This window comes from Carettochelys insculpta, chromosome 6 (assembly GCF_033958435.1).
Source record: "Carettochelys insculpta isolate YL-2023 chromosome 6, ASM3395843v1, whole genome shotgun sequence".
Lineage (NCBI taxonomy): Eukaryota > Metazoa > Chordata > Testudines > Carettochelyidae > Carettochelys > Carettochelys insculpta.
In genome coordinates, this window is record NC_134142.1 from 32302951 (window position 1) to 32318728 (window position 15778).

The following is a 15778-nucleotide window of genomic DNA, read 5'->3' on the forward strand; positions in this document are numbered from 1 at the left end:
GGCACGGGTTTAGAAGTAAATATCTATTATTAAACATCTGTTATTAGTAATGGTAGTTCATCGATCTGATGATGACTAATCTGTGCAGATCATCTGTTGTTGGTCTCTTGGTGTGCCCTCTGGTGACTGTATAAGCCAATTCTAGAGGTGCACATTTTGCTGCAGATGGTGCATGGGAAGTTTGCAATCTGTGGGTTGTGCATTGCTGATGCTCTGTGATGTCGTTTGTGTGCCTCTTGTAGACGCTGGCAGTGGTCTTCCTCAAAGGCAATGCAGGTGTTTCTGACTGTTGCACACCACTGTGTTTTGTCACTGGCGGCATCCTCAAGGTCCCTAGGTTTGATACTGCTGTACTGCAGATTGGCTTTGATGATATTTCTGTAGCGTTTCCATGGACAACCTATACGCTGGATGCCCTGGGAGAGTTCACCATACAGAAGCTGGCGAGGGATTCTGTTGGCATCCATGTGGCTGACATGACCAGTCCAATGTAGTTGTGACTTCATAATCATCATTTTGATGCTTGTCATCTGGGCTCTCTCGAGGACCTCAAGATTGGGCACTTTGTCTTGCCAGCAGATCTTCATGATGTTATGGAGGCAGCACGTGTGGAAAGCTTCGAGCTGCTTGATGTGAAGTCTATATAGTGTCCATGTTTCATACCCGTACAAAAGAGATGAGAGAACAACAGCTCTGTACACAAGCAGTTTTGTTGACATCTGGATGTTGTGGTGGTTTAGAACTTTGACACGCAGACAGCCAAGTGCCTGGCTCGCTTTGGATATTCGTGTGTTGATCTCATTATCCAGTGATCCATCACTGGATATGACACTACCCAAGTATTTAAAGTTCTCCACTACTTTAAGCTGAGTGCCGTCAATGGAGATACTCGGGACAGGAGCATTTGCTCCAGGTGCAGGTTGATGGAGAACTTCTGTCTTTCTGAGGCTGATAGTTAGTCCGAAAAGTTGCGAGGCCTCAGCAAACTTGTTGGCAATGTGCTGAAGATCGTTTTCAGTGTGAGCCATAAGGACACAGTCATCGGCAAAGAGTGCCTCAGAAAGGAGTTTCTGCACTCTTAGTCTTTGCATTCAGGTGACGGAGGTCAAAAAGTGAACCATCATGCAGGTGTTTCAAGTATATACCTCGGTCCAGCTCTTTCATTGCATGGTTAAGGACGCATGCAAAGAACAGGTTAAATAAGACAGGAGCAAGAACACGTCCTTGTTTCACGCTGTTGGTGATATTGAGGGTTCCATCAGACAGTACTTCGCTTGTCAGGTCGTCATGGAAAAGGCGTATAATCTGGACAAATTTTCTTGGGCAGCCAAGTAGTATTAGAATGGTCCAAAGGGCTTCCCTGTTGACAGTATCAAACACCTTTGTCAGATCTATGAAGACAGCATACAGGTGCATGTTCTGTTCAATGCACTTCTCTTGTATTTGTCTGACAGCAAACACCATATCGGCTGTGCTTCGGGCAGGTCAAAAACCACATTGACTTTCAGGTAGGTTTGCCTTGGAAATACTGGCTATTAGGCAGTTCAAGATGATGCGAGTGATGATCTCCCCTCCAATGGAGAGGAGGGATATGCATCTGTAGTTTCCACAATCTGCTTTGCTGCCTTTATTCTTGAAAAGGGAGACAATAATAGCATCGCGGAGGTCCTGTGGTATGTTTTCATCTTCCCAGATGCTGCTGATCATGCTTTGGAATGCTGCTAGTGCTGCTGGACTTGCTGCTTTATATATCTCTGCTGGTATCCCATCTTTTCCAGGAGCTTTTCCTGAACTCATCTGGCTAACAGCTTTCTTAATCTCATCTATAGTGGGCAGAAAGTCAAGATCTGTCAGGACGGGTTCTTGTGGAATTTCATTGAGGACATTATTATTCACGGTCGATGGTCTGTTAAGGAGGTTGCTGAAGTGTTCTTGCCATCTTTCATTGATGCCGCCTTTGTCTTTGACCAGTGTTGTGTTGTCTGATGAGAGCAATGGGGTAGTCCTTGGTTTAGAAGGTCCATAGACAGTCTTAATAGCACTAAAGAACATCTTTGAATTGTGGGTCTCAGCATAGTGCTCAATTTCTTTGGCTTTGCTCTTCCACCAGCTGTCTTGTATCTGACGGAGGTCTTTCTGTGTTTTGCTCTGAAGGTGCTTGAAATGGTCCTGTTTGGAGGCTGAGGAGGGGTCATTCTGCCCTTCAACAAAGGCTTTTCTCTTTACTTCCAGTGCTGAACATATTTCTTCTTGGTTCTCATCGAACCAACCCTGATGTATTCTTTTCTTTGGTCCAGGTGATGTTATTGCTGTGTCAGTCACTATCTTCGTGACCTGATCCCACTTTTTGGTTACAGTACTGATCAGTTGACCGTGGGATGTTAATTTGTCATCGAGACTCTTCTGAAAATTGTTGAAACGTTGGGCATCCTTCAGTTTGGCTATGTTAAAAGCAGGTCGCACATGGTTAAGGCATTTGTGCCGAGAGGAAGCGACGTAAAGTTGAAGAGACATCCTGACTAATCTGTGATCTGTCCAGCACTCTGTGCCTCGCATTACTCTCGTGATCAGTACGGCTCAGATGTCTCGCCTTCTGACAATGGCATAATCTATCAGATGCCACTGTTTCGACCTAGGGTGCATCCACGTCGTTTTATATTTAGCTGCTTGTCGGAATAGAGTGTTGGTAATAGTCAGGTCATTTTCAGAACAAAGGCTCAAAAGGAGTAGTCCATTGTTGTTCATTTTGCCTACGCCATGTGGGCTGGTTACTCCTTTCCAGTTCTCGTTGTCAGCCCCGACTCAGGCATTGAAATCTCCAAGTAGGAGTAGTTTGTCTGTTGCAGGTGTGGCCTTGATCAGTCTGTCGAGATCTTCATAGAATTGTTCCTTAGAGTTGTCAGGACATGTTAGAGTGGGTGCATATGCACTGATGATGGTGGCATGATGTTTGGCGTTTAGTGGGAAGTGTAGTTTCAGCAATCTTTCATTGATACCCACTGGAAGGTCTGGGAGTTGACGCATCAGTGAGGTTTTCATTGCCAGACTGACTCCATGTATTCTATCCTCTGTCTTGGTCTTACCCTTCCAGAAGAAGGTATAACCACTTCCTGGTTCACTCAAGAAACCTTCCCCAGCCAATCTTGTTTCACTTAATGCTGCTATATCGATGTTATAGCGAGCTAGTTCACGAGCAATGAGAGCTGTCCTTCTCTCAGGTCTTGCAGCAGCTTCTCGATCCATAAGAGTACGAATATTCCATACACCAATGGTAAGTTTTCTCAAATTTTTCTTTTGGGTTCGACTGCAAGTAGGGTTGAATGGCCAGCCGCGGCTTGCTGGCCAGTTATTGTTGTAGGGCAGTCAAATTTTAGGCCACCTTTTCTAGGCCCGTCCCTTAGTAGGGTGAGCAGTGCTGTCCTAAAGAGGACTGCTCAGATGCCTAGGATGCTGCCAGGCAACTCTGCTGCCCCAGGTACAGAGCTGGACGACCACTTGTCCACAGGCCACCTACGTATGGGATTGGGACTACGACTCCCAGTGGTAACCTCCACCTGTCGCTTTGCCCCTCCCTAATCGCCACAGGACTTGGGTGATATGATGATTTGCACAGGACCTGTGTGTGAAAGATTTTAAGTGGTAGAGCCGTTGCACGGGAGCAATCCCACTCTCTCGACCTTGGAAGCTCGGCACCAGTGGTACGTAGAATTGTCACAACTGGTAACTTCTTTGGTTGCAGTGGATGGCATTTGACGTCTTTCGTGCCTTGTCAAGCCCTTTCACTTTCCACAAAGCCTTTCAGAACCGCTTTCTTGGCCATTGGATCTAAATGATCTCTTCCTCCCAGTCCGCTGGAACTGACTTCACATCTAGGTAGGCACATCTGAAAATTCACCAAAGGTTTGAACCCCATCAGTTACGCTTACCTGGTTTGGCCGGCCTGTGGAAGCCATTGCCCGGGGTGTGGCCGCTGCGCATGCTGCAGCTACCTGGAGCCACAAGTGAGAGCTGAGTGACAGGCGGGCACCAAAGTGGACGGACTACCCCTGAAGGGGTACGGCAAGTCCCTTCAACAGAGATACTACCCCTCGCTGTACACCCCATACAATGTTATTAGTAACATAGTAAAAAATTATTCCTTTAACATTTTTCTCAAAGATCTACTTTGATGATCCCTACCCCAGGCTACAGATCTGCTTACAATCCAGAGAGCTTAAACTGAGTATTTTATGAGCGTCAAAAGGAGTAACTCAACTATTTCACCTGACACTTTCACTGAACCTAATTTTTGCCTATTTCTGCAAACAGAACTAATTAATAGCCAATCACTTAGCTCATCCAAGGCTACATTAAATTTGAATACAGGGTCAACATCAGTCAAAACAGTTTTACTTTCCTCATCTTACATCCTCTAAATATAAACAGAGACATTTGAGCAGGCATTGTGAAACATGAACCAGCCTGCCGCAATATAGCTTCAATCTGTTTAATGAAAGGGTCTAACTTACATATGACATCCCTAAAGGCAAGGAGGGTGAAGTAATATCCTTTATTAGATAAACTTCTATTGGTGAGAGAGAATATGTCTACAATGTAATTAGATACCCAAAGCTGGCCAGTACCCAGGTGACCTGGACTTGCAGCGCTTGGGCTGTGGGGCTCTTTAAATGAGGTGTAAACATTCTGGTTCCAGGTGCATCCCAAGCTCTAGAATCTTTCCACCTCACAGAATCATAGCACTTGGGCTGTAGCCAGAAAAGGCTTAATCAGACAGGTAGAGAAGAACTCTGTGTTCAGAAGCATGCCTTGGCCCCTGCGGGGGTCCCCGCGGCTGTGGGATTACTAGCAGGGCTCCCTGCCCCAGCAGGTGCTCTGCTGTGGATCTGCCAGGCTTTCCCAGCTTTGTTTGTGGTCCATGGGGCTGCTTGTGAGTCTCTGTACCCCAGCCAACTCCCCGCTATGGGACTGCTTAGTTCCCCTGTCTGACTGGGGGTCCTGTGGCTGTGGAGTTGCTGGTGGGGCTCCCCAGCACCAGCTGGTTTCCTGATAGCGGGCTCCCTGATTGGGCTTCCTGCTCCAGGGTCTTCTCAGAACAGGCTACCAGTGGGACTCCATGCCATTAGCAAGGCTCCACTGCACCCCACCTAACTGCAACTCTCTGGTTCAGGTGTTCCCTGGTCCAGCAACATCCATGGACCTGATGGATGAGCGAGTGCTGGACAGGAGAGTTTCAACCTGTACAATGAAAATGTATGAGTTTTGCTAGTTTTGCAGAAGACATTTGCCTTTAAGCTGCCATTTTTATTTGCACGCAGTAGTGCTGTAGTGTAGTCATATTGGTCCCAGGATATTAGAGACACAAGATGGGTGAGGTAGCGTTCTTTATTGGACCAATTTCTGCTTGTGAGAGAGACAAGCTTTTGGGTTACACCAAGTGCTTATTCAGGTTTTGAAAAAATACTAAGAGTGTCATACTATGCTTCACTGTGAAGAGGCCAATTAATGCCCCTGTAGTCATAGGAGAAAAAAAGGGGTTGCAGATTGCTGTCAGAAGCCAAAATTCACTGCCTTTATTAATAATTAATGCAGTATTCTAATAATCAATATTATGGTTATGTAACCTAAAGAAGTGCTCTGTTTAGCTCAAAAAACTTTCCTATCTCACCTAAGGAAGTTGAGCTAGTAAAAAAAAAAAAAAATTACTTCACTCATCTTCTGTCCTAATTTTCATTTGCAATCCCTTTCAGAAGACGAGGCCAAGAGCATCAACAAAAACGCATATTCCTACTCTGTCTTCTGAAGTACTAGAGCATAGTTAGTCACAATACATTAGATTGCAGTGAATTTATTTGCCAGTTAACTAAATGTTTGTTTGTTACTGCTCCTCTAAAGAACAGTTTATCTTGAGTGTGTCATCGGAAAAGATATTCTCTTTGCATGAATCTCATCTCTTCTTTCAAAAGAAGCAAAAATTTGCCAGGAAGCACACAAAACAGATATTGTTTGTTCCTTATTTTCAAAATGGTCTACATTACCACAGCTATTATTCATTTTTCACCAAGTTTATTTCATTAGTTTATTGCTGAAGTCTGTAGAGTAAAACTTTTATTATTGGAGACTAGGTATCAGCTTTAACCTTTAATAAAGCAGATGCCTATTACAGCTTTCTAAAATAATTACTGTGGAATAGTAGAATCACTTTCTCCCATCCTAACTTTATATTCCTGTTGGCTTCACTTCCTTAATGGCTATGGCTACACTACAGAGATCTTTCGAAAGAAGCCCTTCTGGAAAATCTCTTTCAAAAGAACTTCTTTCGAAAGAGTACATCCACGCACAAAAAAGTGGATCAAAACAGAAATCTGCTCTTTTGAAAGAGAGCATCCACACAGCCCCTGTTCTTTTGAAAGAACGGGCCAAGGATTGAAAAACCAGGTGCCATGACTGTTCTTTCAAAAGAAGGGCCTTGCAGAGCGTTTACACATATTTGAAAGAAGCTTTTGAAAGAAGATGTTCTTCCTGAAGCGAGAATGAAAGAGTGCTTTCGAAAGGAGTGCTTGCATTCTTTCAATTTATATTTGAAAGAACACATTTTGTGTGTAGACGCTCCATGGGATCTTTCAAAAGAGCACTCTTCTTTTGAAAACTCTTTTGAAAGAACGGGCTAGTGTAGATGCAGCCAATAACTACAGGGAATAAGATATAAGAAAAGTTCAGAGCTGGGAAGATATTGGGCACAAATCCTCTAATAAAATTGTCTCAAGGCCTTCAGCTTAGTATTCATAATGTTTATATTTGTTTCATTTCAGATACCTTGAATTGTGTCAAGTTTCCTCATCAACCTGTCTCCCCCTCCCCTGTATATTAGGCATTTGTGATGAAAATAATTTAATCAGGAAAATAAATATAACAAATTAAATGGATACTTAAGATCCAAAATGAAATCCACGCCAAAACAGTGATCTTGTCTACCAAAAGTGGCAGTTCTCCATTACTTCCTTCCCTACTTAGAATACACAGGAAGGTGAGCTCCCCTCCCCATATTTCCTCAAGTCATAACCTGGCACAGTTAGCTTATCTTTACTCTTTTTCTGAACAGTATTTTCCCTCACTTTGTCTCTCTTTCTTTCTTCATCTCATTTTGTTTCCTCTCATATTTAATTGAGCTTTTTCTACTTTTGCTCCTTTGTGTAGTATGGCCAGTGATACATATTACAGCTGAATTGCATGCTGTGAGAGCACACCCGCAATATGAGCTGGTGAACTTTTTCCTGACCCTTTAGAGGGTATATATTACTTGCTCCTGTGGATAGCTATATTGGGCACTGCTTTGAGCAGGATGAGAAGGCACATTTCAAGGACCTATCAAGAGAGAGAACAATTTTTGCTTTAAATATAATGGATTATTGGTTTGGACACAGGGCCTTGTAGGTCCCACCATTCACTTTCCCTTATTTCCTGTGCTCATATCCTTCCTGAACTAGAATGGCATGTCCTTAGCAATTTAAGGTCTAACCGTTAAATGTAGTTACAGTATGAAGGTGCAAAGAACCCACAACCATTGCCAAATAGAATTTGATTTTAAATTCATCACTCAAAAAAATGGTACTAATGTTTTTCTTGAATGACCTTGTAGTATTTCTACTTTGCTGCTACATGACCAACCAGCAGAAGGAGCATAAATGAATCAAGCACATATTTTTCTTAGTACTGAGATAACGTAACTTATGATGCCAAGTAACTACACCAAGAAAGTACTACAGTAGGGTCGCAACATTCTCAAGGATTCCATGTTGAGAACCCTTGTGAATGTTGAATTTCTCAAATACAGTGCTTACTGCTGGTGCTCCAGCCTAGAGCTCTGGGGAAGCGGTGGCTGCCAGCGCTCCTGCCGAAGCCCCAGGGAACCAGCGGCTACTGGCGCTCCTGCTTGGAGTCCCAGGGAAGCTGTGGCTGCCTGCTCTCCTCCCTGGGGCTATGAGGAGGCTTCAGCTGCCGGGGCTTCCTGCCCAGAGCTCCGGGGAAGAGGTGGCTGCCAGCACTGCTGCCTGGAGCCCTGGGAAGTGGCTGTCACTGGCGTGCTCTGCACCGGGAAGTGGTGGCTGCTGGCACTCCTCCACTGGAGCCCTGGGGAAGCGGCCGCATGCAAATACTTGAATTTGCGAATCTAAGGGTAGCAAATGTTGAGATCCTACTGTACTAAGTTATGTTGGCTTGTAGTCCATATGAAATGCAGGTTTTAAAACATAGATGGAGTTTGCCAAATGACAACAAAAATATTTAAATAAATACAATTTTAAACCTATTAAAGGGTTTGAATGGAAAACAAAATTTAAAATGATAAACAATATTTAAATTGAAGTTTGAAATCTTCAAGTGTTTTAGAAGCAGTTTATTAAGGATAGGAGTATGAGTTGGATCCATTTCTTATTCCAATTAAGAATAATTTTTAAGAGGTTGGCAAAGTTCATATCTGTTTTTTACTTTTACCAAACACTTCAAATATCTCTTCTTGCTACTCAATTTGTTAATTTAATCAAACCAATCCTACATTTATCATCCAAATTATGGTTTGGAAATACTTTAATTACTGTATACATAGTAGTCATCGCTCAGATGAACAGCATAGAATAGAGGAACGCTATAAAACAAGGAGGAATAAAGTAAGAGTCTCAAAGAGTTAAAATGCGCCCAGTGTCACAACATTTCAGAACTGCCGAAGTGTGAAGTACAAGACAGAAAAACTAACTGGTATGGCAAATTAGTGGTAGTAATGGGATCAAAGCTGTTTAGCTATAACTCTAAATAACCTCATAAATATATCTGGAACAAAAGTGCCATTTTAACACTGATGCTTACCATTCACTTATTATATAAATTAGAAAATTACACATCCAAATATAAAAATAAAGGGAGCTCTAGGCATGTGTCTTCACACACACAGAGGCATTGATTTAAATCAAGTTATCAAAAAACTTAAGACTGACTGTGCTTGCAATGTACATGTGGAGTAAGCCCCTCTGAGTTCACTGGCACTTCTGTTTTTTTTGAGAAAACAAGTGTAGAATGGAGTTGCCTTGGAAAAATTGGACCCAGAATGGAAGATGTAGGAATGCAGACTGTAGCAGGAATTCAGGCTTTCTTGTAGTGTGTAGGTAGTTAATTCTGGAGAACGCCCTGCTTGAGAGGTTGGCACCCAAATGATGGCCACTGCGGTAACAAGTGAAAGTGGGTATCACAAGTTCCTCTGTATGGTACATGGAAGCAGCCGATTAATAAATGCCAGGTGACCTGACAGGAGCAAACTTGACCTGTCGGTCATGGCAAGTGAACTCAAGGCAGTGGAAACTGTATGGGCCTTCACATACGGGGCTGGTCACATAAGGAGAGGTGGGGAAAAAAGGGAACATTTTTTTCACCGGCCCTATGAGGTACCACATGGTTCTGTGGGCAGTGGGGTGTGTGTAACAGGGTGGCTTGCCTGAGGCTTCGCCAATCATGATTACAATATTACCCCACATATGAAGATGTAGGTGATTCATAGAAAAGGCAGCATGGAGTGTAGAGTTAAGTAATATTGCTGGGACTGCCAAAAGCATGAGGGCTGGCAGTAAGAAAAGGGAAGCCTTGGAAACAGGAGTCTATGGGGAAATGGAACTGTTAGAAATTCTTATGTTTGTTTTTGATCTTCTGAATTGTTTTTGTGACAAATTCTGGTGGCAGCTTAGTGTAGAGTGAGTTAGAGAGTTTGGGGTAGGAGAGCAACTGGAAGCGGAATTAGATCTTAAAGGGGCCGAGTAAAACAGAAAGATGCAGGTGGTGGTCTCAGTGCTATATACGGTACAAGAGCATCATGTCTTCGTCTTTTTTGTTCTTCTCCTCCAAAGTTGATAGGGGCTATCTTAGTGTGGCTCCCAAACAAGACTATTGTTTTAACCTAAGTGTCCATCTTAAAACTGTACTTTATTTTCAGGTCTTTGTCTAGAAAAGTTGCCAATTTCCTCCTCAACTAGCAACCTCCATGCAGATCGTGAGCAAGACATCATTACATGCTACGAGAAGGCTGGAGATATTGCCCTCCTGTACCTTCAGGAGATAGAAAGGGTAAGAGGACATAATTTGTCCAGTTGAAACAGCTGATCTCCTTTATTACACAACAGCTTGTAGTCACCAATAGAGCAATGACACTTATAAGCTGCGTCTACACGTGCACGCTACTTCGAAGTAGCGGCACCAACTTCGAAATAGCGCCCGTCGCGTCTACACGCGTCGGGCGCTATTTCGAAGTTAACTTCGACGTTAGGCGGCGAGACGTCGAAGTCGCTAACCTCATGAGGAGATAGGAATAGCGCCCTACTTCGACGTTCAACGTCGAAGTAGGGACCGTGTAGACGATCCGCGTCCCGCAACGTCGAAATTGCTGGGTCCTCCATGGCGGCCATCAGCTGGGGGGTTGAGAGATGCTCTCTCTCCAGCCCCTGCGGGGCTCTATGGTCACCGTGGGCAGCAGCCCTTAGCCCAGGGCTTCTGGCTGCTTCTGCGGCAGCTGGGGATCTATGCTGCAGGCACAGGGTCTGCAACCAGTTGTCAGCTCTGTGTATCTTGTGTTGTTTAGTGCAACTGTGTCTGGGAGGGGCCCTTTAAGGGAGCGGCTTGCTGTTGAGTCCGCCCTGTGACCCTGTCTGCAGCTGTGCCTGGCATCCCTATTTCGATGTGTGCTACTTTGACGTGTAGACGTTCCCTTGCTGCACCTATTTCGATGTTGGGCTGAGCAACGTCGAAGTTGAACATCGACGTTGCCGGCCCTGGAGGACGTGTAGACGTTATTCATCGAAATAGACTATTTCGATGTCGCAACATCGAAATAAGCTATTTCGATGTTGGCTGCACGTGTAGACGTAGCCATAGTGTTTACACATGCAACCTTCTAAGGACTGAAAAAGACTAGGTTTCAAGGTTTATCTTTCATTAATATGATCAGATAGCTTGGCATTTAATCACAACAGAGTGTTCACAGCTGTGTTTTCTCACTGACATGAGTCTGAAAAGGATACACAGAAAATCTTGTCATCCCCATCATTCTCCAGATATTTGTTTAACAACAATAATGAGTAAACCTGTGCCTGCAAATATCAAAAGAGAAATCCTGTATCAATGGAAGTGAGTGGCAAAATTTCTATGATTTTGGTGGAACCCAAGATTTCACCCCAGTTCTTCATTTCCCTTCCAATCCATAAAATAAACTGGTGGAAAAGATCCTAAAATCATGTTTTATGTATCAGCAAGACGCATGCCATGCCTTTGGGACAAAAAGAATAACATTTGAAGAACATATATTCATTTAATTTTATATAGTTAATTCAGGGACAATAAAAGCAACAGGTGTATTTTTCAGTTTTCACCAATAACGAAGGTAAAAAGCTTCAGGCAAAATGAAAAATGGGTGAAAAAGCATAATGTTATTAGGGCATGTCTACGCTTGCATTCCAACAGTACACAGTAGATATCAAGTTGGAAATTCCTTGGGGTAGGGGAACTGCATGTCTTGTTTTATTTTTGAAAAAAATTGTCATTTTTGCATGCAGGCATCGTTAGTGTTTGGAAATTTTAGCTGTGTTGGGCACCTTCTTTTTTCCAAAACTCTGTTGAACCTGTTCTTCGCTGTTGTAGGCTTTAGTAAACTGACCAAATTCCTGATCCTAAGCCCTGTGTCCCTCCTCCAATGCTACAGAGTCCATTATAGAGAAACATACTTGGTATTAGTTTTGCCTTGGGGCGAAGTGTGTGTTCTCAACTGATGCACAAGAAGGTACAGGTTTCTTACTAGCATGCATGCAGAGCCTTGGAAGGTCACCATAAGATTTACCTCTTCAACCTGGCCTTCACACTGTGTTTAAACTGGTATAGCTACTTGATTAGTGGATTTTGTTTTACTTTTGTAACCAAAGTAATTTTACTGGTAGAACTTCTACTGTGAATGCAGTTATATTGGGATAAAGTATTGTATATTGCTTTAGCTTATTTCTCTTCATGGATGGGCAAAGCTGTACTGGTATAAAGGTGCTTTATTCTGGTATTGCTGTGCCATCACTATCAGAGTTGTAATGCTTTAACTGTACTGCTACAGTAAAACCTCAGAATTATGAACACCAGAGTGAGGAACTGACCAGTCTACTACACATCTCCTTTGGAACTGGAAGTAGGTAATCGGGTACCAGCAGAAACATTGCCCTTCCTCCCCTGACCCCAATAAAATTTTAAAAATGTATTAAGTCAGTATTCAGTTGTAAACTTAAAGAAGATGTTTTGTGCAGAGCTATGAATATTTTAGTGTTATGAACAATCTCTATTCCAAGTGTTTTCATGACTGTGAGGTTCTACTGTTTAGTTAAAACAGTGTAACTTGTGCAGAGAGAAGCCTTCAGAGGTAACTGAGTGTTACTCTCAACAAAGGTTTATATAGCTGTAGTCTCTCTGACACACCATTTATAGAACGTTTAGGTGTTTCCAGTAAAACTTGTTTATTGAATTTTGTAAGGTCCTGATGTATTAATAGAAGTTCTGTTTCTTCTTCCATGGCTCAGACAGAACCATCAAGAAATTAGCACTGTACCTGGCTTGATGTAACCGTTGCCGTCTGTGATGATTTGGTGAATCTGTGTACAGTTCATGAATTTTGATTGATATCAATTCATTTTGTATCCATATTAATCTACAAACTTCTATGTTGATTGTGAGACTGCTCTGCCTTTTCTGTTTTTGTTTTTGTTTTTGTTTTTGTTTTTTACCTCCACCTTAGTCTGAAATTCCAAGAGATGTTGACAAAAATAACAGTAGAAGGGTCATTAACTCTAGAAGGCCTTTGGTCATATGAAGGCATCCTATGTTAGTGGGCTGGCTACTAACCTGAAGAATCCTCCTAGGAGTGCTAGTAACCAGTTGACTGATCATCTGATTGGAGGGAATTGAGGCTTTCATGAACAGCATCTGATAAAGGGAGCCGAAAATTATAAAAGGAAGGTTCTCTTTGGCCATTTTAGAAAGTTAGATGGATGGTGACTGCAGAAGTCAGGAACCTAGATTTCAAGGTGCTGACGAGAAGCCCTGTGCCAGAGGAACAGTGAGAGGAGGGATCGTAGATTCCTTTAGAATTTATCCAGATTATTTTTCTAAATACACATCACAATAGTGAGGAAAGTGAGGTTTGGAGTAGCCTACAGATGATTTGTTGTTGTTTGCCCCAATCTATATGTCTCTTTAGCATGATGGTTTAGAAATGCTTTTCCAAAGTCTCTGTACGTACTTCAGCTATCAGATGCTTTGATGGGAAAATTATAAAGCTGTGTTTGTACAGAGTTGGAGTTATGAGAATATGTGCATAAGGCATTGGGGTGGGGGTCAGCACTGGCTCTGTGGGCCTGAGGACAGCTTTACCAGGACATTATACTTCCTGAAGGGGTACCAGAAGTACTATGCTCAGAATTTGTGCTAGAGAGGCTGAAGAAGAGACATTGCTGGAGTCTGTTCAGACCAAGGGAAGTTTTAAGGCCACACAGCTCCAGGATTGGGATTGAAACACAGTATTCTGGTGAATGTTCAGCCACATGATCAGATTTGTAACATCTTTATGTATAATCAATATGATGTGAGGGCATGTAATAGTGAATAGTAGAGTTTAAATGAAACATTCCAGAATATATTACCTTGCATTTAAAAAAAATTCCCTCTGAGCTAGGAACCAAGGGTTTTTAGTGAAATACTTCTGCCTGGCAAATGGGGTCTTGCCACAGGATTTCTTGTATTGGGAAAGGTGAAAGGGGGAAAAAAGTTTAAACTTATTTTTGTGCTGAATGTTTCCTGCATCACATTAATGAAGAACACAAAGCATGCAAGGTTCTGTGTGAGCATTACATGATTATTTGGAGTTAAAAGTGGCATATCCTCAAGCCCTTAGGTACAATCGCATTTGTTCTGATCCTACTGACAGAGACTGAAAACCGCAAAATCTTGACCAAATATTCATAAACCTGAATTACCCACTGGGAGAAATAAAAAAAACAATTTGACAGGGCCAGATGAATACCCACAGACCAACTACTCCAAGATAGGCCCAAAAAAAAAGCCAAGAACAGAATACCACTGGTCATTACCTACAGCCTCCAACTCAACCCACTGCAACACATTATTAAAGACCTACAACCTATCCTTAATCAGGATGCCACACTCCAGAAGGCCCTAGGTGACAGGCCTGTTCTCTCCTACAGACAACCTCCCAACCTTATGAGGATTCTCACCAACAGCGACAGTCTATACCGCAGGAACACCAGTCTTGGAACTTTTCCATGCAACAAGGCCGATTGCCAGCTTTGTCCACATATCTATTCTGGAGATACCATCACTGGACCTAACCAGAACAGCAAGAAGTCCAGTGGCACCTTATAGACTAACAGATATTTTGGAGCATAAGCTTTCATGGGACTGTAGGTAGGAGGGTACCTGTGGGTCAGTGCGCTGTTCTGTGTCATGTTGGAAGTATTCCTTGAGTCAGAGACGGCGAAAGTAGGCTTCCAGATCACCACAGAACTTTGTCAAGTTTGTGGGGGTGGTGGGGCAGAAAAAGAGTCCTTGAGAAAGGGAAAATTCTTCTGCCAGGTTGAGTGTGTACTTGAATAGGTTGACAATATTGCTGGGTGAGTTAAGGGTACCACTATTGTAGCCCCATGTGGAAAGTAGGAGTTTAGGTCGTTTACAGTCCTTTTTCTTCTGTAGAGAAGAGAAATGTGCATTGTAAATCTCCTGTCTTGTTTTAGTAAAGTCCAGCCATGTGGAGGTTTGTGTGGAAGATTGTAGATTTATGAGGGTCTCTGGATTTGAGAGCTCTCTCTTGATGTTTTCCTGTTTGCTGTACAGGATGCTGATCAGATGGTTCCTCAGTTTCTTAGAGTGTGTGTGGCATAATCTCTCACTATAAACTGCGTGCTATGTTGATTTCAGTGGGTTTTTCACCTTCAGTCCTTTTGGTATGATGTCCTCTGTTTGCATTTGGGGAGGAAGATGATGTCTTTATTTGTGCAAGTGTTTTTCATGAAGTTGATGTATTTCCACTCAATATGGCTAAATGCAGTGCCTTGCATGGTGACAAGTATCAGAGAGATAGCCATGTTAGTCTTTATCTTTGAGAACAACAAGAAGTCCTGTGGCACCTTATAGAGTAACAGATATTCAGAGCTTTTGTGGGAAAAAGAGAATGAGAATGACAATACAAAGGTGTGCATATGTGATACCTTGTAGCAAGGAAGCAATGAGATGTTGTCTATTGTAAACACGTTGTAAAATCACAATTTATGCTAATGCTCAGTATAAGAATTATGAAATCTCACCAATGCTCCAAGTCATTGTGGGGGACAGGGCAGTTGTCATAACTGCATAAGACATGGATTACATAGGGCTCCCCTGGTTTAAAGCATTGTAAGGCAGAAGGGGAGGGATATGGGTTGAACCAGCTAGCTGAGTACCTTGGCCCTGCCTAAGCCTTGGCCATATAGCTAAAAGCATATAGACAAAATCTCTTTGATTCCTTACTGCCCATCAGGCTTTGTTTGCAAGATATCACATATGCACACCTTTGCATTCTCATGCAAATGATCTCTGGGATTCACATTCCTCCCAGCCTTCAGCAGCATTGAGTTCCTGCTGGCACATTCCTTACATTTATAATGCTAAAGTGTAACACTCTTTATGGTGTCTTTCATTGTCAGATTAAAATTTTCATTCTTTG

At 42.7% G+C, this 15778-nt stretch overlaps 1 protein-coding gene across 4 annotated transcripts in view; it reads left to right on the top strand.

Moving 5' to 3' along the window:
• TTC7B (tetratricopeptide repeat domain 7B) overlaps nucleotides 1–15778 on the top strand; it is a 265844-nt gene that overhangs the window by 27210 nt on the left and 222856 nt on the right. For all 4 annotated transcript variants that reach the window (XM_074996636.1, XM_074996633.1, XM_074996637.1 and 1 more), the window contains exon 4: nucleotides 9974–10104. In XM_074996636.1, coding sequence (XP_074852737.1) covers nucleotides 9974–10104 — 131 coding nt within the window. The remainder of the gene's footprint in view (nucleotides 1–9973; nucleotides 10105–15778) is intronic.